At 47.4% G+C, this 26963-nt stretch overlaps 1 protein-coding gene and 1 long non-coding RNA gene across 3 annotated transcripts in view; one reads left to right on the top strand and one right to left on the bottom strand.

Annotated features, from left to right (window-relative positions):
* PTBP1 (polypyrimidine tract binding protein 1) overlaps nt 1–18560 on the bottom strand; it is a 40296-nt gene extending 21736 nt beyond the window's left edge. Inside the window, exons 1-4 of one of the 2 annotated variants that reach the window (XM_080988975.1) lie at nt 18425–18560; nt 11136–11166; nt 1838–1913; nt 1361–1432 (exon numbers count right to left, since the gene is read on the bottom strand). In XM_080988975.1, the coding sequence (XP_080845101.1) occupies nt 1361–1432; nt 1838–1913; nt 11136–11166; nt 18425–18432 (187 nt within the window). In that variant the 5' untranslated portion in view covers nt 18433–18560. The remainder of the gene's footprint in view (nt 1–1360; nt 1433–1837; nt 1914–11135; nt 11167–18424) is intronic. The other variant, XM_080988976.1, reaches the window with a different exon arrangement.
* Nucleotides 18561–18931: 371 nt separating this feature from the next.
* Nucleotides 18932–21039, top strand: LOC308467573. Its single transcript, XR_013981229.1, has 2 exons — nt 18932–18977; nt 19974–21039. It is a non-coding gene; the product is annotated as an uncharacterized lncRNA (long non-coding RNA).
* The last annotated feature ends 5924 nt before the right edge of the window (nt 21040–26963 follow it).

Below are 26963 nucleotides of genomic sequence, written 5' to 3'. Positions count from 1 at the left end.
CAGTGGCTGTCTAGTATGGCTAGCTACTCCAGCAAGGCTGGGCAAGGTACTCATAAAGTTTAGCACGCAAACCAAGAGTAATCCAAGGAGGCCCAACGTCCTCTGTGGCTAAAAGGTGGCAACTGAGCACAGAAGACACCTCTGAGACTTGCAGAGCTTTTACACTGATGCCATGGCCATGCAAAACTGCCCCACCCAACCCCCAGTTTAAACCAGCCACTAGAACTCCACCCACCGCATGGGTTGAGCGTAGCTTCTGGGTGGCAGAAGCGATATAACCAGTGCAGCCAGTTGTGCCTTTGAAGATGGCTGTGCACAGCCTGAGAAACGTGCAGGCCAGCTGGTTACACAACCAGGGAAAACTTTATGAATCCTTTCGTATTTTTGAGTTCTTAGACGCACAGCTAGCCTGGCATTGCAACCCCTTCCAAATGCAGCTGGGAAGGGGGCACTTGCTCAGCGGTGGACACCACATTCCAGAGATGATACGATCTGGATGGACTGTGGCTCATGTAGATTTCAATTGCCTGCTGTGTAGATTAGTTGCCAGAGGCTTGATAAATGCCAGATTAGGCTAGGTGGACTAGTAAATTCCTCGGGCTGACCAGCTTGGTGGCTAGCATCCCTAGGGCATGGCATATTTCCCCAAGCCCCTGCTGTGACGTCTAACATAGTGCCATGATGTGCTTCTTGCAAATGGCACAGAATGTTTGCACCAGTGTCAGGAATGAACGACACGGTGTGTGGTTCTCCACATCACAGCAGCGGTGTGGGAGAAAGATAACCTTTTTTAAAGTCAGCCCTGTGCTGTCAGCAACTTGTGGCCAATCCTTTAAAATCCCCACCCTCGCAAATGTGATGCGGTCACCGAAATGGGACTTTAAAGCAACACGCTTCAGGATACCCTGAAATTTGCTGCGGTAAATTTGGGCCCATGGAATGCCAAGATGGGGTTCTGAGTTGCGCCCTTGCAACGCTATGCCGACTGGCTAACCACAAACTTCTAATCGCTTCGCTAAGGCTTTCAAACTCACAGGCTACCTGTCCGGAAGGCTTAGGATACAGAGCCAGACAGTGGGAAAGTAATAATAAAAGGAAAGGAAGCTTCTGTTTAAAACCAAGGCCTCGTGGTTTGCCGGCTGGGTTGCCAAACGCCAGCGCAACCAGCATTGACTGGTTCTGCAAAATGCTCAGGCAAGTGTTCAACACGTCACCGAACACTCTTCCTACACTCATCTGACATTCAAATACTGCATGGAAGTTTTAATGTTAAAAGAGGTGGGGCTCAGAGTCAGTGGTGACTGTGGGCGCGACAGTGAGGGGCCAACAGAAAAAGGCCAGGATCAAAAGTCCAGCTCACCCCCGAATAAAGAGGCATCATTCAGTTCCCAGCTGTCAAGAAGCACCCTGTGTAGTGATCCTAGCAGCATGCCTGAAACAGCAGACCCAAAAAACAGACCCCTCGTTAAACGCCAAAATATCAGGGTGTTCGAAATGTATGCTTGCAATCTTATCTTCTGCTGGTAACTGTCCTCTGCCCTTACCTGTGCGGGACGCTTTGCTAGTATAAACACATCTTTAATGAGATGCTCTGGGGCAGGTTAAATTCAAGGTATTCGTTCTGGGGGTTGGGGGGGGCTGCAAGTCTGTTGAAACTTGTAAATCTAACATGGCAGCAGAGGCTCCTTCCTTGGGGGCAGGGCTGTTCCTTTAATGGAGGAATAAGCATACTGGGGGTGGTGGTGGCTGGGAGGGGGAATATAAGGAAGAGGGCTAACTTTGGCTGACAACTGGGCCCTTCAGGAAAGCGCTGAATTCCTTGGGCTGGCAATGTTACCTGCAGAAGCAGAGGTGCTGCTCATGATAAAAGGTCCGTTAGTGACACAAGTAGAGAAAAGTTCGTCAGATCCCCGCTGGAAGAGAAAGAGAGAAGGAGAGAAAAAAATAAAGGTGAGTTGACAGCACTTTTCTAAATTCTACACAGGAACCGCCAGAACAGGAGGACAATCCAGAATTGAAGTGGGAGAGAAATTGAGCGGAAGGGCGGGGAAAGGGGGGAGTCTGGATTTCCAAGCCCATCCCCTTCTTTCAGCCACATGAAATGGAATCAGCAGAAGTCGATGTTAAGAAACCTAGTAAGTAAAAGGGCAGAGCTACCCTGGTAGTGCCCATAACCAAGGTAAAGTTTATTTTCTCACAGGCAGCGTGCTATCCTTGGAATTATAATATGTTGGACACCTTTCTCAGGCACGGTCAAGGCAAGGAAAGGCTATGAAGGCAGACCTGAAAGCCTATCCGCACCATTTTAATGCGCTGCTGAACAGGATGAAGTTGCGAGGCCAGAACACTCAACCTACCCAGATGGAGAACGCACTTGCCACTGCAAACAGCTTACCCCTCAAGCAGACAGCCCTTTTTGCTGGCACTTTTGTGTTTCTCAAAAACTTACCGTTGGCCGTCACACATTCAATGTTTACGGTAACTAAGCACATACCTCAGAACAAGAAGCATGAATGCTACAGACACACCCTTCACAGCGTGCAAAAACTCACAGGGCAGGAAGGCATGGGTTTGCTTCTCCACAACTGTGAAATGATCCCAACGAGACAATGAATCAGTTCGTGGGCAAATTGGCTCTGCAGTTGGAGCAGTCTTCTGCAATCTGGTGGCCTCTGGATGGCTTAGATTATGAATCCCCATTAGTCCCGGCTAAAATGGCTGTGTCGTAGTCCAAATAATACGGAGGGCACCAGGTTGGGAAAAGTAGTGAAGAGCGCTGATACTCTTGACCAGAGCAGTTCATAGCCAGCAAATACAGTTGTACCTTGGTTGTCGAATGCCTTGGTACTCAGACGTTTTGGCTCCCAAACGCCGCAAACCTGGAAGCGAGTGTTCCAGTTTGCAAACATTTTTTGGAAGCTGAACGCCCGGCGCGGCTTCTGACTGAGCGCAGGAAGCTCCTGCAGCCAATTGGAAGCTGCACCTTGGTTTTCGAGCCGTTCCGGGAGTCGAACGGATTAAGTTTGACAACCAAGGTACCACTGTAGTCTGTTTAAGAGCCTGTAGCCTTCCATCCTCTCAAGGCAAACACTTAAATGTGAAGGCAGAAAGTCAAGGACAGAAGCAGGGGTGCAATTTGTGACTAGGCAGTTCTACCTTGGAGCAGAGACTTGGAAGAGAATGATGCCTATTAACATTTCCGTGTGAGTCAGGAGGCACACCCAGGAGGCAACAGTAGAGCTCCTTTCAGCACCTGATGCTTAACTGATGGCATTTATTATCTTCCGAGCTCCAACTGAAAACATCTCATGAAACCACAACTAGGAGCTTGCTCAGAGTTCCTTTGCCTTTTTTTGCTTAAGTGTTTTTGCTGGAGATAACAAAGTTGAAGATTTGATACCTGGCATTGAAGTAATTTGCCCCCAACTAAGAATGTGCAGGGCAAATTATACAGGAATCTGTGGCAGGAAGCAGCTAAGTAATGCTCCAACCCCCCAACATCCTCCAGCTGCTAAAGAAGAGCTGGTTTTTAACCTCGGAAGTGGCTGGAATAGCAACCACAATCTGCACTACAGTCGTACCTTGGATCTCAGACGCCCTGGCTGCTGAACAAATCTTGAAACCTGGAAGTGAGTGTTCTGGTTTTCGAACGATTTTCAGAAGCCGAACATCCGGCACAGCTTCTGATTGGCTGCAGGAGCTTCCTGCAGCAAACCAGAAGCCGCCCTTTGGTTCCCGAATATTTTGGAAGTCAAACGGACTTCCGGAACGGATTCTGTCCGACTTCCAAGGTACAACTGTATAAACCTTAAGCCAGATTTTTAACCGCTGTTTGAGTGTATTCATCAGGAGTCCTGCTGGGGTGTTCTCGGCAGCCCCGGGAGGTTTCTAACACGGAGATCGTAATAGCGCAGATATTGCCGTTGGATCTAAGAACCCCAAGACTAACAGGCTTCATATTTTGATGGCACCCACGTATCTGAAGTCTCTACCAGCTCCAGACTCCTACTGGTGTGGGTAAATGAAATGGGAAGCCACCTCTCCCAGCCCTGGGTATAGCAGCACATTTTAAATTAAAAAGGGCCCCCTCGCCTCCCTAATTCTACGATTATCTTGTCCTAGATTTTTCAACCGGCCACACAATGGGGCCTTGTTAACAAAGCTTGGTTGCTCTTCCTTTTCAGACTCTCCTGAAGCCGACTGGGTGTCCCCTTTCCTATACAGCAGGAGAAGAAAGCTTTCTGTTAGCTGAAACACTACCTGGTAGGGTGCAGAACCCAGCTGACATTCCCAGCAGTTGCGGCTATGTAAGAAGCCATTCACCACCTCCCACCTCTACTTCACGCCATTCACCACCTCCCACCTCTCATCATTACTTTACACCTCAAACTGGTTAAAGTAGGCCACTCCATGCAAGCTTGGAGGAAGTGAAACACTTAAGGGCCTTTCGCCTTGATTTTTGTTTGCCCAAAGCAAACAGCAGGGCCCTGGCCAACGCCCCTGCTCAAGTTCTGAGCATGTACATTCTCTGTGGGCCCTTCGGGGTTGCCATTTTGACCCTATGGTTGCAGGCTGCACTCTCTCTACCAAGGATAGGTTGATTCCTATATTTCCCGTGGGTGGCCAAACTGCAGGGGTCAAACATCACCCTGAACGACGGCTTGCCTTGGCCCTGGGCTAGAAGGCAGGTGTTTCCAAACATGCAGCCAAACATACGTTTTAAAACTGCTTCTCTGCTTTCCCCTGTGCGCTCAGCAACCCGCAATTTAGACCTGCACATCCACTTTCATATTTCATCTCCACGCCACTCCTATGGCCATTCCCACAGCAGCTGCCTCCAGAGGAAGAGCGATAGCCTCAATTATGGCTCACCAAATGAAGGCATCACAGCAAACCATTGCTAAATACAATGCCTGAACTAAGACAACCTTGTATAGTTTCGGAATCCATTGTAATTTCTTTACCGATTCCAAATAAAAAAATCTTCTGCATTCAGCATGAGGGCAACACAGATCTCCACCAATGAGACTGCACATCCACTATAGACATACCGTATTTTTTGCCCCATAGGACGCACCTAGTTTTTTTTGGGGGGGGGGGATTAAAGGGGGGGGGAATTTTCCCCCGGGTGTGGCGCAAGCCCGAGCTTCCCCCGACCCCAGCCCCCAGAACAGGCTGCTATCCGCTAGCCGTGGGAGAGCTGCGCAAAGCCCGAAGCTTGGGGCGTGCTGAGCTCAGGCTTCCAGGTGCAGGCAGCTCTCCCCAAGCTGTGGGAGAGCTGCGCAAAGTCGCTTGCGGATAGCTTCCTGAAGCCTGGAGAGCGAGAGGGGTCAGTGCACACCGACCCCTCTCGCTCTCCAGGCTTCAGCGAAAGCCTGCATTCGCCCCATAGGACGCACACACATTTCCCCTTCATTTTTGGAGGGGGAAAAGTGTGTCCTATAGGGCGAAAAATACGGTAAATCACTGTACTGGGATACTGTATTGCTGTTTCAAATGGTACGAAAGCCTATAATGGTTTTATTTTTAGTGCCAGATCCTAGAGTAGGCAACCGGCATATGCCTATTTTCTTAAAAGTTCTGTTCACAACTACATAGAGGCAAAGGGAAAATAATAGTCTTAATCTGCTCTCCCTCCATGCCCCAGCCAGACTCCTTCCAGCTACTATGGAGACACGCCATGAAACAAACCTGCCCTTTGAGCGAATCTGAGGGGTGTGGCTATTGTTATTAACCGCTCAGAATTCCTGAGCTCAGAGTAACCAAAGTTATGCAGTCATGCTTGTCTGATAGGGCACTCCACACCCAAGCGAGCTGCCTCCAGCATTTACAATTATGAGGACAAGCCATGGTTCCGACCTAAACCAAATTTTAAAGCGCTTCTTAAAAGCTGGCAAAATTCAGCTGCTACACACCGAAAGATGGAATCAGAAGTTCTAGAGAGGTTGTTGCATCAAAGGGCTGCATCAAACTAAGTTCTACTCAGAGTAAACCCAGGGAAACGAATGGGCCTCAGGTACTCACATCCTTCAATTTAAACAAGTTTACTCTGAGTGTGACTAACACTGGCTGCAACCCAAATGATTAAGGTTTTAGCGTTACGTTGAAAACTTCCCGCAAACTCACCTTGCAATCACACAATTAGGTGAACTTGCCAAAAAGTAGCTAGAGGGGAAACTTCGCATCAGACATGATTCTAGGGCAGGGGTAGGCAACCTAAGGCCCGTGGGCCGGATGCGGCCCAATCGCCTTCTCAATCCAGCCTGCAGATGGTCCAGGAATCAGTGTATTTTTACATGAGTAGAATGTGTCCTTTTATTTAAAATGCATCTCTGGGTTATTTGTGGGGCATAGGAATTCGTTCATTATTATCTTTTCAAAATATAGTCCGGCCCCCCACAAGGTCTGGGGGACAGTGGACTGGCCCCCAGCTGAAAAGGTTTGCTGACCCCTGTTCTAGGGCCCAGGTTATGTAAGAATTGGGATGGGCCTGATATTTAAATGGCACGGACCACAACTGCACCTTTGTTATGGAAAAAGAGTATGATTGACAGGGCAAAGGAGGAAGCAACTTGGCCCTTCGGATCTATGGCGGGCCCAGTTGGCCTGCCACACAGCTAGCTGCCAACCTGTTACAGGAGGGCTATAAACACACCTCTCCGTTTTGAAACCGAGCAACAGAATCATGTTTTAGAACTATCACAGCACACTGTAGTGATTTGAAGCCTTTGCCTCTGAACCAAGATTGACATGTAAAACTAGTGGTAACATGCCCCAAACTGTGCAGCACCCAAGCTTTGTGGCGAACGCAGGAGAATCCTGTGTCAGCTTCTGTTCCCAATAACCCAGGCAGTCTTCAAAAGAGGACGACAGCCCAATAAAAGCTCAGGAATCCAAATAAAGCTTGCAGAGTTGAGGCCAAGGTCACGGCAGAGAAGTGGGTCGCTTGAGAACCTTGGGACACGCTTTCAAGACATGTTTAGCAATGAAGAAAACATGTGCCAAGCACATGGCATACACAGAGTCAGGATGCTTCCCGCCTCAACATATGCCAACAGGACTTGTGAACAAAATTAGCACCTAGCAGAACCAGGGCAACTTGGGTTCTTCAGCTCTTGCACAGTGCATTTAATTGCAATACAAATCCCTGCTCGGCTTTGCAAACTTCCTAGCAGTTTTATTGCTCCACCGCTAGGTTTATTCAGAAGCAATAGGACAATAGATAGAGCAATGGTCTGTCTCGGTATAAGGGGGCATTCCAAGTCACCTGGTATTTCTTCCACACGCTAAAAGGCCACTATTTTAAGGGGCCTTTCTACAGGGAAGTGAAAAACTGTACAGTACTGACTTGATGGCTCCAGCATCACCCAAGGCAAAGCTTTGCAAAATTAGAATGCTTTTCATTTATGTCAAATTTGGTAGTTTTCCCGTAGTCTTTTTATTAGTATGGGCCAGATTCAATCAGAATAGAAACACTGTTTATTTCATGGAGGGAACATCCAAGTCAGTTTCTCATTTGAAGGAGGCGCCCCTCCCAACAGTAAGGCTTTATGTTACTACCGGCTTCGATAATAACCTCAAGAGGCTAAGCAAAAACTTTAATAACTTTAATTAGGCAAACAGGAACGTACAACCAAGCTAATGCAATCAGAACTAACTTGTACTCACATTTCTCTGCAAGAAATTGAGTGTAAGAGGCCACGAACATAGCCCAGTGTTTTATATCTGAGATTCAGTTTGTGATTACAATTAGCTTAGCAGTCTGTAAGATGGAAGCACATTTCTTTGCTCTGAAGTGGCTTCCGCCATCCCGGCACCCTCCAGATGTTTTGCACTACAACTCCCAACCACCCCAGCAAACACAGCCATGCTAGCTGGAGCTCATGCCGGCCAGACTCAAAACACCTGAAGGGCAGCTGGCTGCTGTAGGCTATACTATTGGGATCGTCACCACAGGATGAGGCCCTTACGATTATTTGATTCCACCCCTTTGCAATTTTACTATCAGAACTTTTAGAAGGCCGAGAGATTACAGGCAAACAGTGAAAGCGGATCTACGCTCAGGCACACTTTATATATTTGCATTATCGGCGCAGAGGGATTTTGATCCGAGTTCTCTCGTGACTTATGAATTGTGATAACCTGAGTATCAAGGATTATTATGAGGAAGTTCAGTGAGGATAGTTTATGCAAGTGGTATTAGTGTATACCGCTTGCTTGCTGTGAACTTTTCTATTATTGGTTATCATCATTAATTTATTTATTGTCTTCTACACAATAGTTTAAATGTGAAGCACAAGAAAAATAGCCAAAACAAAACCAAAACAAAACACTCATATTAAAGGTTCATTTATCCAGCTGGAAAATCCTGTTTGAACAAATGAGTCTTCAGTTGTTTCCAGGGAGTGTACAAAACAGGGAGGCAGCCACACAAAACTGCTCCAAATTACTGTGGAACAGGCCTCAGAACTTTCGATTTTGGAGGATAAACTTTCCCGCAGAGTGCAGGTATATACTGGGTATATAAGGGATAAGGGGTTGCAATATAATGTATTTGTCGATGAATATGTTTTGTATATTTATAAGAGCGGAAAGATCATGGAAAAGCTACTTCTGATTGCTATACTGTACTCCCAAACAAGGCTTCTGGTGTATAAGTTTAACGCAAAACAGACCTATTTGCTTCAAGGAATCAACAAAGCTATAAGAATCTGCTTTGTTGGGTTGAGAGGATAAACAAGGCCACAGCACACACGGCTTGCTGAAGTGGGGTGAAAAGCTAAAGTACACAATAGGCAGGATTTGTCTGGAAGCTACACTGACTTGGAGCAAGGTCCAAAAACACAAAACAAAATGCCAAAGCAAAATGAACCACTTCAAGGCTGAAGGTGAGGGCTATAATTTGAATTGCTCCCTTTACAGCGACATACGTACTGCAAAAGGAAAGCCAGGCTGTTGTTGCATTACAAAACACAACTTTCTAGACCTTTCTGACTGCATATGGCTAGTTTTCCACTTGCAGGGAGTGATGCATTTTACACAAGATGGGGCATCCAAAACACACACACACACACACACCCTTGCAATTTGTGGAGGTAAGACCTTGTCTACCTTAATGTTTCCCAAATACTAGCACGGATGTAAATTAGGGAAACTCCTCTTCCCAGTCACTCGGGTCATCTGTTCCCAGCAACGATTTCACTGAAAAAGCTGTGCCAGAACCAAGGAAACGGGAGTTTCGCCATTTGCAGCGCAGATGGGCACCTCCACACATATACAGCAACATTAACTGCATACCCTACGTGTTTCCCATATTTTTAGACTGCCAAGAAAAGGTCTGCGTGAGTCAATATCCCTTTGTGTCAGCACATGTGGCTCCCATCTGCGGCCAAGCCCGCTCCAGCAAGGCCTACCAAGAGGCAGCCTGTTGCAGCCTTTGAACTGAAGCCGTAAATTGAGGGGCCAGAATTCCTCCGCGCGCATTCTTGGCCTGTGGCCCGAAGCCGTAATTGCTGTTCCCATGGCAAAGATCCTGGCTTCCCTACAAAACCAGGTCTATCCAGCCAGGCGGAGCTAATTGCTCTCAAGCGCGGCTCGCAAAGGAGGGGACAATGAAATGTGTTATGGAGCCTGTGGCGTTTGTATAGTGGGACACAGGCAGTTCAGTCATCGTGGCAAGGGGGGAGGGGTTTGGAAAACGTCAGGGTTCCCCCCCCCCCCATCCACCAACCCAAGGCTCGGTGGTCTGCCATGAGGTATGATTTCACGTTCTCTTTCCTGGATTCAGAGCAAGCTAGCGATTAAAATAATTATTTCTATTCCCTATGTTAGGTACCAGCCGATGACTGAGCCATTACTCAGTGATGGGCCAGGACTGAGAAAATGGAGGCACCAGCAGCCTTCAGTGTTTGATCACCTAGGATTTTAACAGGCCTGCACAGCTCCCATCCCATGATCTAAAGTCAACAGTGCTTCCTGGTTCCTATCTCCTTTCCAAGTTGTGATTACAGCAAGCCGAACATTCATCCCCCTCCTGCCTTCAGATGTGATTTTAACCAGCTTTAGTAAACCAGAGGTCTCGCTGGGCAGAATTTTCTTTAGATTTCAAACTTAAAAGACAGGAGCCTGTTGCAAACTAGGTGCCACTCCTCTCAGCTAAGTAAGGAACACATCTTTACACTCCTGCCAGTAGCTAAGTCTTGTATTTTTACTACATCCCTTTCAGGCAGCACATCCTATCCTTTACTTTCCTTGAGGTGTGCTGTCTCAGCTTTTATGCTGCCTCCACTGCAGTTCCTACCACTGCCATTTTCTGTAGATAAAAGTTTTACTTCAAGGCTGGGTCGAAACTAGCAGGATAAAAGGCCAAGCGTTATTGTGCTCCCAGGGTATAGGTGATGGTTTAATCGCAAACCAACTTTACAATACAGGCCTGGGGTGTGCACCAAGACAGCTGGAGTTGTCCCTAAAATTACGGACTCAATTCTTTCTCAGGCAGAAATATGTCCAGATCTCTCACCACACTTCTTTAATAGCAATGTTGTTTTATATTTTCAATCACCAAGCTATCTATGAATTGCCAAGGACATCCTGCATACAACAGAACATTCAAGGACCACTCAGAGTGGGCGAAGGGGATGCATGACTTGTGATTAGGAGGAAATTGGCAAGGATTGCTGACTTTTAACACTAGCAACAAAACACCCCTGCTCTCATATTCTACAGCTGAAATTAAGGAAGCTGAGTGTGCGTGTGTGAACCAGAAGTGCATTTTTCTGTAGAAAGACTGAGTACCATTATGTTATGCTGTTCTGAACGAATTCCTGTGCTCAGAATTCTTTATTTCTAAGTGTATGTCTTTTGAACCTTTTGATGGATCTTGGGGTTCTAGCAAAAACACAAATTGCTCAACACACTGAAATGTGTGCCTGAAAACACACCAGACGTTTCCCTACCGTTGTGTGTTCCAGTTCCTACACAACAGCCAAGTAGGAACGACTATATAAGCCTCGTACCAGGTAACACAAGTCGCAAAACACCAATTCTTTTAAAAGCAGCTTGTTTCTGTAAGAATGCGGTGGTTTACAGGACAACATACATTTGCTGAAGCAATGAAAGAAAGGAAAAAGGCCTACCTTTGTACCAACTGTTATATCTTGGACAATGCTGTAAGAGAAGGACAAGACACAAAATATTAGATTGGTTTTCAAATACAGGAAGTATAAAAACAAACAACAACAACAACTATGCAACTCTTAGCAAGAAACTCTGTATGCTTAAAATAGTGATGAGGAACCAAGCGCCAAAGGTATTCAGAAATTTACGAGACAGCAAACTGTATTTCTTCCAACAGCAAAGCGCATGGGTAACAAGGTAAGCGATTGCTGTTTCTAAAAATACAACACAACTTCCAGGTCAAAGGGCAGATGTGTTACATGCAGTCACATCTCAGTCTGTAAGTCATAGTGGCAATTCACCCCCAAAAAGGAGAATTGCTAGTTTACGTTAATTACTGTGAAGAAAACAAGAACTGTTTCAAATTGTACTTCCACCCAGCTCTGTCCAGCTTAGAGGAGCAAGGTTTTTTGCACTTAATGATGCATACGATAGTAAGTTGCTCTTTAAGGGACATTGAGATCTTATCCCTTTCTGCAGACACCCTTGATATAAATACCTGTCTAGAATCAGGTCCTCTAATCTCATTGAGTCCATCTTTTTCCACTGTATCAAAGGGGGAAAACTACTGAACTCAAGAAACGTTCCAGCCCTGACTATAGAGCTTGGGCTCCCTAAGCAATGGGGTCCGTACTTGTCCCAACGGATTATTTCTGTTCCCTCACCCCTTCCCCCCAGCCCAGCATATCAAGACTGCAGTGCTGCTGGTAGCCCTAGTGTTAGTCACAAGAGACAGAAGGAAAATGAGCAGGGCCGCACTGCAGGTTGTAAGGTCCCTCCGAGACGAATGATCACAAAATGAGAGTACATGGTGGCAACCCCAAACCGCTAGTTCTCTCAGAATGGCAATCATGGTTGCATTGGTTAAGAGCGTGGTGCTGACAAGGCCAAGGTTGTGGGTTCGATTCCCATGTGGGGCAGCTGCATATTCAGATTCGACCAGGTGATCCTCAGAATCCCTTCTAACTCTATGAGTCTATGAATTTAAATGGGTCTATCCCCTGGTTGTTTTGCCGTTGCACTAGGCCACCGTCTGGCTCAGGATGCCAGAGAAATCCAGGCTCCTGGCCGAGTCCACCCAAACCACAAGCTGGAAACCACAGGACAAATCTTGGTTGCAGTGCATGGGTTCATCTGGAGAGTGCTCAACCAGAAGCCTGGGTTCGGACAACGCAGTAGCCAAACCATGGCTTAGCTCAACGCAGCAGCAAGTGGCTGCTTGCTCAAACCAAGCCATGGTTTAGCTTAGCGTTTATGTGTGAAGGGGGCCAGACAGACAGCCGTATTGCCATACACCTAGAGTTTTAAGACAAAAGGTTTACTTCACCACTCCCCTTGCTCACTTCAATTGATCTCATTTGGCAATTTCGAAGAAACCAGGCCAGGCTGTTTAATCCCAGCAAACCACTGGGCTCCCTTGCCCGAACCGCCTGCGCATTTCTTCTTCAAAAGCCAACTTTTGACTCCTCACCCCCAGCAGTTCACAGCTGGCGTTAAGTCTGATTCAGGACTAGCTGCCAGGAGTACTACAAGCTAGCAGCAATTGCCACTGCGAACCAATGACTTTTTTTTTTAAGAAAAGAAAAAGCTCAAGTGAGGGAACACAGAATTTTTACAATCCCACTGGTGTTTAGAATTGCCAGCGGAGACAGATGGGTTTTGTTGAGATCTTGAATGCTTAGTTCAAGTGGACTAATTAAACCCATCTGTGAAATCAGCAGAGAAGCCCAGCCAAAGAGATGCTTTTCACTGCTTCGTCATCATGCAAATTGTATAAGGCCAAAAAAATAATAATACAGGGTTATTGAAAAGCCATTTTGCTTCTGTTCATCTATAGGAGGAAATTCCCAAGACAAGACTAACTCCCAAAAGTTATTCTGAGAGCAATGACTCTTATTTCCTGCTTCTCTGGGGAAAGGCTCATTCAATGATTTTTTTTTTTACACAGCAAGTTGAGACAATGGTTTTAAACTGATCACAACCGAGCAACTATTAGGTTCAGTAATACCTAATGAGAAATTGTTATTAGCTACTTAGAAAATATTTTATGTAGCTTTTTGCGTGATCTTCGAGGCAAATCGACAAGCTCCATCAGAACATACTGAAGGAGTTATTTCCCATGGAAGAGTCAAGGCTGGGAGTGGGATGGTGGGAGATACTTACAGGAAACTTAATATATGGACTTTGCCAGCCAAAGAACTTTGTTATCAGGACCAATTCCTGAAGCTCAACATTTTAACCGACAGATTTCCTAGCAAAGGAAGTCCACATTTTGCCTCCCACCAGGAAACTATTTTTTTGCAAAACTACATCTATCAGTGGTAGTCAGCTCTTCCGGTCTTTATCACTTCTTAAAGACAGAGAACTGCATCAAACAGAATGCAAGTTTTGGGTCATCTGAGTGTCTGGATGCCATCACTATGCCAATACTCAGCTCTATTTGTGGTGCTACAGTGAAGCCGTGGAAATCCTCAATGATTTGCCTAGATACACTCATGTATTTGATTTGGTCTAATAAGTTGAGGTTCATTCCTGACAAGATAAGAGACTCTATTGGAGAGCAGACAATGTGATCCAGGCTTGGGAGTACAGCTGAATGGTGTTGCTCTCCCGCTGAGTAAGGGACCACCAGAACTGGTCACAGGAGCTCAAGATAGAGAAGGGTTTAAGGAACCTATTCCCATTTACCTGAAAATATTCCTTGTTTTTATTGGATATTCCTTCCACATTCACCAAGGACTGTGTGTGGGGGAAAAACATTCACCCCATCAATAGGAAACAGAAGTTGAAATCAACTGATTGACAACTGAGACAGAATTTTTTTTTGCGACATGGCACCAGGGCTGAAATACTTTCGTGCACCCAGTCACACTGGAATTTTAAAGTGGCACTCGGATGTGATATTTTCTTCCTTCCAGCTCTATACAGGGCTGGCGCCCAAGAAGTCTGATTTCTGGCTCAGAATTATAACTTACCCTTGTTCAACCTCTGAACCAAAACGGAATAACAGAACAGTTTCGGAGGACAGGAACTGCCAGGACAATATACTGACTAGTTTATTGTGGTTCTCAAGGTCACCTTTAAAAGGTGACTCAAAAGAAAAGCAGAAGTCCCAGGCATACATTGCTCTCCACACCTAGGCAACACATCCCCACCCAACTACGCCTGCAGGGGAAACTTAGATTCGCATGCAAATTATAGAAGGAAGCATTTTCTAGGTAAATGGAAGGGTGTGGCAGAAATAGGACCTTCCCAGCAAGCCTTTTTTTTGCAATGCAGAGAAAAACAAGGGGGAAACTTCCTGACACTCTCAAAGTGGGAGGAAGCTGGAGGGAACAGCCTTTGGGACATCGAATGGGCACTCACACAACAGAAGGTAAAGCCACATGAAGAATAAACTAGAAAACTAGAATTAAGTAGCAGACAGGGAAGCAATGAAACTGCACAAAAACTTTCATTTGCAAACAAGCAAGGGTTAAAATGGAGTATCCTTTTCCCCCCAAAAGCTAAGCAAAGGAGTACATAAGGGTGTCTCAGTATGCAAGGAGGAGTAACTCACACAGTGGAAATGGAAATGGCATTAACTTATGACTAAGGCAGAGGTTTTTGAACTGTGGTCGGAGTTCCATTTGGGTAGCTTGTGGAAAGGCTGCAACATAGTCAAATTATCTGTACTCAGCCCTGCATTTAATTTTCCTTGATGTGTGGATGGAGGACTGTGCGTGAGTCAGGTGGCTCAATGGAGATGTCAGTCACCAACGTGACACCCAGAAATCTCCATGCTGTTGCAACTGGACGCGTGTCAGTAGCAAAACATGCCTGGGGAATTTCGAACACGGCCTGTTCCTTAATTATTAGTACAGTGGTACCTCGGTTTATGAGAACCTTGGAAGCCGAACATTTTGGTTTTTGAATGCCAAAAACCCGGAAGTAAATGTTTCAGTTTTCGAATGCGCCTCGGAAGTCGAATGGCTTCCACTGCGCTTTTTTCAATTTTCTCCATTGACTTTGCCAATCGCCCTCTGCGCCTCCATTGATGAATGTTTTGGAAGTATATTACTCCTGTTTGATAGACTTCAGGGTTCTAGTCGGGGGGCGGGGGAGATATCTTGCAAGCTGGCCTGCCTGTGTTGCAAAGTACTGCATCCAGGTTGCCTAGACAGTTACGTGCTTGCCAGCAAGGCAATGAGAAAAACTATCTACAAAGTTGACCCAAGGTCAATCAATGATCTCCAGAAAAGTATGCTGATAATGGAACTCCTTTGCGAGGGAATGAGTTTAAAGTTCTCATCTATCCTGGCAGTAAGGGAGAGGTGAACAGTGTTTTTAGTACATTCTTTCACCAGGGCGCACTTAAGAGACTGAGGCAAGAGGGTCACAACCAAACACTTCAGGTACCCAGGGAGAAGGCGTTGGAGAAGGGGCGGTTCAGAAGCGAGAGAAAATGTGCTTTCAGATAAGGATAGGAAGTGGGGGAGAAGCACAACACAGGCTTCATAAATGTAAGTTGTGGGAAGAAGGAGGCAGCTACCCTGACCCATAGAATGGGGTGCTTGAAGCAAGTCGACCGAAGGAAGGCAGCAGCCTGCAAAGCTGTAATTCAGAGAAGGGAGAGTACAGAGAATATGGGAACCATGGGGGCATGGGGAGTGAAAGGTATACTCTGTATCAGGCTAATGAGGATAATCCAAACCACTAATTGTTCCTTAAGTACATTAAAGGGTGTCTGAAGAGACAACCCCCCTAGATTTCCCCTCTTCATCCTTTCACAGTTTTGCAAACCCTTGTTTCTTCTTCCACACCCATCGCTCAGTTCACACAGCTTTATTCCCAGCCGCCATTGCTTCCCGGTTTTGGGAAAGGCCATTGCTCAACAGTAGAGCGGCTGCTTCACATGCAGAAGGTGCCAGGATCAATCCCAAACATCTCCGTGTAGTTGCTGAAAATATCCCACGAGGGTCATCCAGCCCAACCCTCTACAGTGCTCAAATCTGTTGCCCAAGCGCCCACTGCCCTTTGCTAGACTTGTGGCTTCTCCACACTCCCCAACTTCTCTTTTTAACCCACGTGCAACACTGCACACACGGACTTCCCTTTTTCTTTCAGATCGCTCAAAGGCCTTTCACAACCGTCTCATGTGATTTTGGGTTCATTCATGAGATAGGGCACATATTCTTGCAACAGAAGGCCAACCCAGAGTGCATCAAAGTTCAGTGGGACATACCCCCTAGTTAAGGGTCCTTGCATCTTTAAGAGGCATAAGCAGACCCTACAAGTACCCCTATTTTCCAGGGACACTACTGTATTCATAGAAGCCCTCCCGGTTTCTGATGAAATTATGGAATGTACCGCTGTTCCTTAGGACGCCCCTATTTTCAGGGGAGAAACGTTGGAGGGGATGGAATAGGACGTCCCTATTTTCAAGGGAGAAACGTTGGAGGGGATGGAATAGGACGTCCCTATTTTCAAGAGAGAAACGTTGGAGGGGATGGAACAGGACGTCCCTATTTTCAGGGGAGAAACATTGGAGGGGATGGAATAGAACGTCCCTATTTTCAGGGGAGAAACGTTGGAGGGGATGGAATAGGACGTCCCTATTTTCAGGGGAGAAACATTGGAGGGGATGGAATAGGACGTCCCTATTTTCAGGGGAGAAACGTTGGAGGGGATGGAATAGGACGTCCCTATTTTCAGGGGAGAAACATTGGAGGGGATGGAATAGGACGTCCCTATTTTCAGGGGAGAAACATTGGAGGGGATGGAATAGGATGTCCCTCTTTTCAGGGGAGAAATGTTGGAGGGGATGGAATAGGACGTCCCTATTTTCAGGGGAGAAATGTTGGAGGGGATGGAATAGGACGTCCCTATTTTCAGGGGAGAAACATTGGAGGGGATGGAATAGGATGTCCCTCTTTTCAGGGGAGAAATGTTGGAGGGGATGGAATAGGACGTACCTCTTTTCACGGGAGAAACGTTGGAGGGGATGGAATAGGACGTCCCTATTTTCAGGGGAGAAACATTGGAGGGGATGGAATAGGATGTCCCTCTTTTCAGGGGAGAAATGTTGGAGGGGATGGAATAGGACGTCCCTCTTTTCAGGGGAGAAACGTTGGAGGGGATGGAATAGGACGTCCCTATTTTCAGGGGAGAAACGTTGGAGGGGATGGAATAGGACGTCCCTATTTTCAGGGGAGAAACATTGGAGGGGATGGAATAGGACGTCCCTCTTTTCAGGGGAGAAACGTTGGAGGGGATGGAATAGGACGTACCTCTTTTCACGGGAGAAATGTTGGAGGGGATGGAATAGGACGTCCCTATTTTCAGGGGAGAAACATTGGAGGGGATGGAATAGGATGTCCCTCTTTTCAGGGGAGAAATGTTGGAGGGGATGGAATAGGACGTCCCTCTTTTCAGGGGAGAAACGTTGGAGGGGATGGAATAGGACGTCCCTATTTTCAGGGGAGAAACGTTGGAGGGGATGGAATAGGACGTCCCTATTTTCAGGGGAGAAACGTTGGAGGGGATGCACATATAACCCCCCCCAAAAGAAGTCTGGGGGGGGGGCAGAGTAAGAAAGAGGAAGGAAAGAGAAAGAAAAAAAGAGGGCGTGGCTAAGAGGCGACTTAGCTCGAGGCAGCAGAGACAAGACACTTGGGAACAAAGTTTCACGGGTGGGTTTGAAACACAGACGGATCGAGCATCCACGGAGCTGGTTAGGTGGGCGCTGAAGCGCATGCGCCTTCTTCCGCCGGCCGCCCCCCCCCCCCACTTTATTCGGAGGAGCAGAGAAGAACTTTAGAACGTTTGAGTTGCGGGCCGCGCGCGCGCGCACCGAACGTTGCCGCGGGAGCGCGCTCGCCCCCCTCGCCGCTTCAGAACGTTCACAGATCGGGAACGCGGTTGCGGGCGCGCGCCGGTTAGAACTTTCGCGGGGGGCGGGGGGGGAGTGCATATGCGCGCGCATACGGAACTTTCAAAAGAGGAGGGGGGACGGTGGCGCGCGCGCGCGTGCCCGCTCCCCTTCTCTCCCCCTCATATATTTCACTTTCTACCTCAGAAAAGGCATTCGCCTCAACTTTTAGGGCTGGGGAAGCGAGGCCTAGTTTTCGCCCCCTCACGGAACCGGGTTCGAATTCCCCTCAGGCGAGCTCCGCGCTTGGCTTTCGCCCCCTTTTCAACCGCCCCTCCCCCTTCTCTCTTTCCCTGAGGTGATTTTCCCTCACAAACCGCCCCCTTCCCTTCCGCTCACCCGTCCATGGCACACGAAGGCGACCCGAAAGGGAAGCGGAGCTGGACGCGCTGGAATAGCAGGAGCGGGCTCAACGGCTACGTGTTATATAGACTCACAAAATGGCGGCGCGGGGCGGGACCCGCCCTCGGAGCCTTTTGAGGCGCCGGGGCCCCATTGGCTAGGCGGCGCTGTCACCTTGACGAGGCGGGCGGCGGGGCTCCTCCCGCTCCGTGGCTCCCATTGGATGCGACTAGGCGACGGGGGCGGGCTCCGGCTCCGGCGCGCGTTGCGATTGGCGCGATGACGACGCCGCCTCGAGCGTCGGGCGGGAGGCCATTTTGGGGGCGGGCTCCCCTCGCGGCCCGCTCGGTCTTCCAGGGTGGGCGGCCCGTCGGCGGCCATCTTAAGTATGGGCAAAGGAATGCGAGCGCGTGGATGGGTCTTGGAAGCGAACGCGGCCGGCGGCGGAAGCCTGGCACGTGAGGATGCCGCGGCCATTTTGAGAACGGGCAGATCGAAGTATACATGTTTCCACTGCTGTAATATTTTTGTAGCTGGATCCCGAGTTCAGGTGCTGACAATTCAACAACAAAACAAGCACACGGTCCTGGGGTTAGATAATTTTAGAACCTGGATTGCATAGTCTCTTTTGAGTCCCCCTAAAAAGGGGGTAGGAAAAATTCAGTTAAGGATTCTTTGGTTTGGAGAACTATGGAACTCCCTGCCACAAGGAAGTCGTTGTGGTAAAAGGATTTAGCAATTCCCAAAGAGGGGCTAGATATCCATAGAAAATGTGCTCCATAAAATGTGTGGGGGTTGTTTTTATTTTGATTATGTATTTGGTGTTTTTATATTGTATCCTGTGAGAACTGCAAGGTATAGGGTGATAATAATAATAATAATAATAATAATAATAATAATAATATTAATGATAATAATAATAGGTTTTCCCAGTAGTGATGTATGGAAGTGAGAGCTGGACCATAAAGAAGGCTGATCGCCGAAGAATGGATGCTTTTGAATTCTGGTGCTGGAGGAGACTCTGGAGAGTCCCATGGACTGCAAGAAGATCCAACCTCTCCATTCTGAAGGAATCAGCCCTGAGTGCTCACTGGAAGGACAGATCCTGAAGCTGAGGCTCCAAGACTTTGGCCACCTCATGAGAAGAGAAGACTCCCTGGAAAAGACCCTGATGCTGAGAAAGATGGAGGGCACAAGGAGAAGGGGACGACAGAGGACGAGATGGTGGGACAGTGTTCTCGAAGCTACCAGCATGAGTTTGACCAAACTGCAGGAGGCAGTGGAAGACAGGAGGGCCTGGCATGCTCTGGTCCAGGGGGTCACCAAGAGGCGGACACGACTACACGACTCAACAACAACATGCCAAGCGCTGCCTCTTTGGCGCTGGCACTGCTCCTGCACCACCATTTTGGGGGCCAGTGAGACTCAGTAATTTTCTCCCATCTCGGGTGGGCCCTGGAGAAATTTCCAGCCGAATTTGGGGGGACTACCGTTGCGTTCAGCTATTTCAATTGCTTTTGTTCGATTTGCTCATTGCAGACAGCAGAAAGCCTGTCAATTTCGAAAACAAACCCGGTTTGCAATGGGGGTTGAATAATTTCGATGGCAACTATAGCTCTTGTCAACTGTGGAAGGGGAACTTAAGGCGCAGAAACCGGGAGAAATGACTACATGGTAGTTGGGGAAGGAGACCTGGGGGTGGGGAATGAAGAATGGGAGTGCAAGAAAGGCATTTTAAATTCAGTTCTCTTTGCTTTCATTTCAGGCTCCCGTCTCCAGTTCACCAGCTGTTTGGCAGCAACAGCGCCGAATGCTTATTCTGTTACACGGCTGTATTGGGTTTCGGCCGGGAGGGATGTAATTTCAATTCCAGGTTGCCTTTCTTTGCCCTCCCCTCCACCCCCCATTTAGCCGAGAGACTTGTGAACTTACGGGCCCGCAAGAGGCAGAAATCTGGGTTCTGTGACCGAAAGGAATCCTGGAAAACCAAATGTGTTTCTCACTCGGATCTCGTTGCGAACATCAGGGGTTGTAGCTGTGATAGGAATTTTGAGGTCTTAGATATATTGTAATGTTCATAAGTGTACCAACCAAGCACGTACATAGATCAGCACAGGAAGACCAACCTGAAACCATTTTGATTCCTAAACTGACCAAATGTTTTCTCTGCAAGGTCAAAGTGGGAAACCTCCCCATTGTCTCTTTCCTCACAAATCCTGTCTTAAGGGCACATTTAAGATATGAATAGGGTGTGAGCCTGTGACATGGCCCAGGAACTAAGTATTTATCATTACAAAAAAACTGGCCAGGCTCCCCAGGAAATCCAATCAAGGAACCTACCAGACAGGAGAAAAACAACATTCAAATTTCTGTTGTAGACTGCCTTTTCTGTGATGTAGGTGTGATGTATCTGAGGGGTGGTCTTAGGTTACACCCCTTCTGTGATGTATGTATGATGTTTCTGGGGGTGGTCTTGATCTACAGGGTGGCAATTTCAAAAGTCTTTATAAGGCCTTGTGCGTCATTTTTCTGGGTCTCTCCTGCGTGTGAGGGGAGCACCTTGTTGCAACAGATCAATAAAGATCAGGCTTACTAGCTGCTTTGCTTCTCAATATTCTCTGCTTGGCCTCTGTTATTTTCTCCTACCAATAGGGAACCTATGTAAGGACTCTATATGGGCTCTTGGATACCCCATAAGGGAAAAGGGGCAATTTTTGTTTACAACATAGCCAACCAAGTTTTTCCTCAGAGCAGACCCAGTGATTTTAATGGAACCGAGTTAGCCATCATAAGTTGTCCTAAAAGGTCTCCTTTGTAAAACGTAGGTGAATTCCTCTGCCGTAGCCCCAAAGATCAATTTGATCCCTCTGTTGCCAGAAAAATGCCCTCCAGAAAGTCCACGAAGACCCACAAAGTCCACGCCGTACCTTCAAAGCACATGGCTCCCCTCAAAGGATCCTGGGAACTATAGTTTGCCCCCTTACAGGGCGCCACAATTCACGGCATTCTTCACAAACCATAGTTCCCAGGATTTATGGGCGATGTAATGTGCTTTAAATGTATGGTGAGGAATGAACCCTTCCTTGTGTCCCACCGCCTGCGGTTGATATTCGGGGATAGACTGCCTTGGAACGGGGAGTTTATTTCTATTTAGCAAGCATGGCTGTGTGGCTTTCGTACACCTCTCTCCCTTGCATTTGTCCCTTTTAAAATAATCTAAGACTGCACACACACAAGACTCTTGTTTATATTTGCTGGAAGAAATATCAACAACTTCAGATATGCAGATGACACAACCTTGATGGCAGAAAATGAGGAGGAATTAAAAAACCTTTTAATGAGGGTGAAAGAGGAGAGTGCAAAATATGGTCTGAAGCTCAACAAAAAAACGAAGATCATGGCCACTGGGCCCATCACCTCCTGGCAAATAGAAGGGGAAGAAATGGAGGCAGTGAGAGATTCTTGGGCTCCATGATCACTGCAGATGGTGACAGCAGTCACGAAATTAAAAGACGCCTGCTTCTTGGGAGAAAAGCGATGACAAACCTAGACAGCATCTTCAAAAGCAAAGACATCACCTTGCCAACAAAGGTCCGTATAGTTCAAGCTATGGATTTCCCAGTAGTGATGTATGGAAGTGAGAGCTGGACCATAAAGAAGGCTGATCGCCGAAGAATGGATGCTTTTGAATTCTGGTGCTGGAGGAGACTCTTGAGAGTCCCATGGACTGCAAGAAGATCAAACCTCTCCATTCTGAAGTAAATCAGCCCTGAGTGCTCACTGGAAGGACAGATCCTGAAGCTGAGGCTCCAAGACTTTGGCCACCTCATGAGAAAAGAAGACTCCCTGGAGAAGACCCTGATGTTGGGAAAGATGGAGGGCGCAAGGAGAAGGGGACGGCAGAGGACGAGATGGTGGGGCAGTGTTCTCGAAGCTACCAGAATGAGTTTGGCCAAACTGCGGGAGGCAGTGGAAGACAGGAGGGCCTGGCGTGCTCTGGTCCAGGGGGTCACGAAGAGTCGGACATGACTAAACAACAAGACTGCACACACAGCGTGGACTTGAAGCACATTTAAGACTCCCTTCCCTCAAAAATAAAATAAAATCCTGGGAACTGTAGTTTAAGGGTGCCGGGAAGTGTAGCTCTGTGAGGGGGGCGAACTACAATTCCCAAGAAGCCACATTCCTTTAAAGGTATGGTGTGTCGGCCGGGCATATGATTTTCCTAACCTTTCTGATGTCTGTGCTTCTGAATAAGCAACGAGAACTAAATCAAAAACCCCCACAGGCAAGGAACAATTTTCAGCAGATTCTGCACCCTGCCAAATCTGAAAATTTTGCAAATGGACGGGGCTGCGTCTTGTTTTGGCATTTGCTGTTCACATAATTTCGACACTTTCCTGCTTTGGGCTGCTCCTTTCTGATTACTCATTTCCTCGTATACACTATGAAAAGAGAGGGGGGGGACTGCGCCCGCCATTTCCTGCCTATTGTGGTGCGGAATTTTGTTGAAACCACAAGCTACAATAGTACAAAATGCCAGAACCCCGACTCCCCAGCACGGCAAATGGTTTCGAACAGCATTTTTTTTTTTTTTTTTTTTTTTTTGCAGAAAGGGCAACGTTCTGGGCATCCTCCCCGTTACCGGTCAGTTTATTTCGGCAGTTTCCACACCACTCCTTCAATCTAAAAAAATAAAATATAAATGCATTCCAGGGCTGCGATCGTAAGAACAAAATATCAATGCGACGTTAATAAACCAGAAACTTTTCCACCAGCTTTATATAGGTAAAATGAAGGGACCCCTGACCATTAATTCCAGTTGTGGCCGACTCTGGGGTTGCGGCGCTCATCTCGCTTTATTGGCCGAGGGATCCGGCGTACAGCTTCCGGGTCATGTGGCCAGCAGGACTAAGCCCTTCTGGCGAACCAGAGCAGCGCACAGAAACGCCGTTTACCTTCCTGCCGGAGCAGTACCTATTTATCTACTTGCACTTTGACGTGCTTTTGAACTGCTAGGTTGGCAGGAGCAGGGACCGAGCAATGGGAGCTCACCCCATCATTACGGGGATTCGAACCGCCGACCTTCTGATCGGCAAACCCTAGGCTATGTGGTTTAACCCACAGCGCCACCCGCGTCCCCTAGCTTTATATATGTGTGTATAAAAAGGTAAATACACCTAGGGCTGAAAATAATGCCTTGTAGAAGACCACCTTCCTTCTTTTGGGAGGGTATTCTAAAGCTGGGGTGCCACCACCAAAAAGGACCTGCTATCTTTGGCTCTGTAATGAAGCTTTTTTGCAGAAGGTAGGAATTCCAGCAGCTCGCTTTCTGCATGCTTGTACCAAGGCTGCGTATCATCTATACGCATGGCTATCCAGGTGGTTCTCACGTCTCATATTTTCCAGGCTAAACATACCCAGCTCCTTCAACCGTTCCTCCTGAGATGTTTTTAAGGGTGTTTTCAACTGTTGTAGAAATGGCTTTTTTTGCTTTGAAACCATGCCTCTGCTTGCTGCCCTGGGCCCCTTGGGGAGGGCGGGCAAGGCGTAAATTCAAGAAATAACGGTGTACGAGCGAGCAGGTTGTTTGGAAACGATCAAACGCCCAAGATTCCCTTCCTTTAGTTTTTAAAAAGAGGTTCCTTCTGGTGCCTGCATTATAAAGTTCAGCGTTGGCTGGCTTATATATTATATACAGAGGTGGCAGAAACATCAATGAGGGACGAAGGGATCATTTCCCCCCCTTCGCACGCCGCAAGGTCCATCGCTAAATAATTCAGGGCAGCGATGGTTTATTCATGCCCGCCAGCTCCTTTCATCTCATCTGAGTGTCATGGAAACTTCACGGCGGAGCAAACAGAGATGGAAACCACCCAGAGTGGTTTCAGAAAGCATCCTTAAATTCCAACTTGTCCACAGCATCTGAACAACACTTTAAACAAACAAACGTGAAAAATCACACACAAATTTGCACCCGTCGTTGGTCCTTAAACAAGTAGAAATTAATGGAGATGGCTGTTAATTTTAGTGGGCCTACTCTGGAGCAGGGAAGGGGCGGAAATCGGCTCCATTTCGCATCTAAACGCGGGCCTGCTTAATTCCCAAAACGATGTGCGGAACGAAACACGTTGTTTGAACTTGGCATTTCGTGGTGACAGCAGTCACGAAATTAAGAGACGCCTGCTTCTTGGGAGAAAAGCAATGACAGTCCTAGACAGCATCTTAAAAAGCAGAGACATCACCTTGCCATCAAAGGTGCATATAGTTAAAGCTCTGGTTTTCCCAGTTGTGATGTATGGAAGTGGGAGCTGGACCATCAAGAAGGCTGATCGCCAAAGAACGGATGCTTTTGAATTATGGTGCTGGAGGAGACTCTTGAGAGTCCCATGGACTGCAAGAAGATCCAACCTCTCCATTCTGAAGGAAATCAGCCCTGAGTGCTCACTGGAAGGACAGATCCTGAAGCTGAGGCTCCAAGACTTTGGCCACCTCAGGAGAAGAGAAGACTCCCTGGAAAAGACCCTGATGTTGGCGTGCTCTGGTCCATGGGGTCACGAAGATTTGGAAACGATCGCGCCTGAGAAAACTCCCCTTTAATAGCTAGAAACGGGTGCAAGTATCTTTCCCCCTGTTAAAAAAAACAACGGCCCCTTTCTCTGGCCTCTGTTTCTTCTCCTCTAACTGGTTTTTCCTCTGAACAGCTACGGATTCTTTGCATTCTTCCACTCCGTCGAGAAATTGCGTGTCTTATTTAGACAAACAGCCCCCTTTGCTTCGTGCAAAAGGAAAGACTCCTCTCCAAGAAATGCAAACTTGTTGTTGCTTTTCTGTGCATCGCACAAACACACGCGCCCATCTCTTTGCGGCGGCCGAAATTTATCTGCCCGATCGATCGCCCACACTCCTGAGTTCTGACACGCTGTCCCAGGATTTCCCCTCTTCCCGCGTCCTTCTGGGATTGTCCCTGGACAACCGGGGCACTTGGAGCGGATGCCTCCATACTCACAGACCTGAAGGAGCACCTCCACCCCCATCATTCACCCTGGACGCTGAGGTCCAGCTCCGAGGGCCTTCTGGCCGTTCCCTCCCTGCGAGACGCGAGGTTACAGGGAACCAGGCAGAGGGCCTTCTCGGTGGTGGCGCCCGCCCTGTGGAACGCCTTCCTATCAGATGTCAAGGAGATAAATGACTCTCTGACTTTTAGAAGACATATGAAGGCAGCCCTGTTTAGGGAAGCTTTTAATATTTGATGAATTATTGTATTTTAATATTTTGCTGGAAGCCGCCCAGAGTGGCTGGGGAAACCCAGGCAGATGGGCGGGGTATAAATAATAAATTATTATAATAATTATTATTACTACTACTACTACAGTGGTACCTTGGTTCTCAAACGCCTTGGTACTCAAACAACTTGGAACCCAAACACTGCAAACCCAGAAGTAAGTGTTCCAGTTTGCGAACGTTTTTCAGAAGCCAAACGTGTTCCGTTTTGAGTGCCACACTTCCGTTTTGAGTGTTACACTGAGGTCTGTCGTGTTTTTGCTATTTATTTTGCGTTGGGGTTTTTTTAAAGTTTTTGTGACTGTGTGGAACCCAGCTCAGCTACTGACTGATTGATTGATTGATTGTGTGACTGCAGTACATTGGTTATTGCTTTCATTTTATGGATCAATGGTCTCATTAGATGGTAAAATTCATGTTAAATTGTTGTTTTGGGGGGTGTTTTTAAAAGCCTGGAATGGATCCATCCGTTTTGCATGACTTTCTATGGGAAAGCAGCGCACCTTGGTTTTGGAACACTTTGGTTTTAGAACGGATTAAGTTTCAGAACCAAGGTACCACTGTATCGGCCTTCTGTGATATCTCTGAACCTAAGAGCTTTTGCACAAAGCTTTGCTGGGTGGAAGGAGCTGGGTTTTTTGCAGGAGCAAAACTGGAAGCCGTGTCCAGCGGAAATATTGCAGAAGCAGAGCGGAGGCAGCCAGATAAGCGGTTCACATTCCTTTAAGGCTTGCAGAAATAACAATGAGAAATGACGCCATGCAGGAAAACAACATGTTGCATCTGGGAAGAGCGACTTGACCTTGCTCTGCCTCTTCAGAGTCCATTCTTCCTGTCTAAGATGTCCCTTGCTTCTGTTCGGTGGTCAAGAGCCTTGCCGGAATGATATACAGTGGTACCTCGGGTTACATACGATTCAGGTTACAGACTCTGCTAACCCAGAAATAGTACTTCAAGTTAAGAACTTTGCTTCAGGATCAGAACAGAAATCGTGCAATGGCGGTGCGGTGGCAGCAGGAGGCCCCATTAGCTAAAGTGGTGCTTCAGGTTAAGAACAGTTTCACGTTAAGAACGGACCTCCGGAATGAATTAAGTACTTAACCCGAGGTACCACCGTATAGGGACGCAGGTGGCGCTGTGGGTTAAACCACAGAGCCTAGGACTTGCCAATCAGAAGGTCGGTGGTTCGAATCCCCGCAATGACGGGGTGAGCTCCCGTTGCTCGGTCCCTGCTCCTGCCCACCTAGCAGTT

The sequence above is a fragment of the Podarcis pityusensis genome (genome assembly GCF_964106645.2).
Source record: "Podarcis pityusensis genome assembly, chromosome: 18".
Classification (NCBI taxonomy): Eukaryota; Metazoa; Chordata; class Lepidosauria; order Squamata; family Lacertidae; genus Podarcis; species Podarcis pityusensis.
Note: the sequence above shows the minus strand (reverse complement) of the source record. Positions and strands in the feature narration are given on the sequence as shown.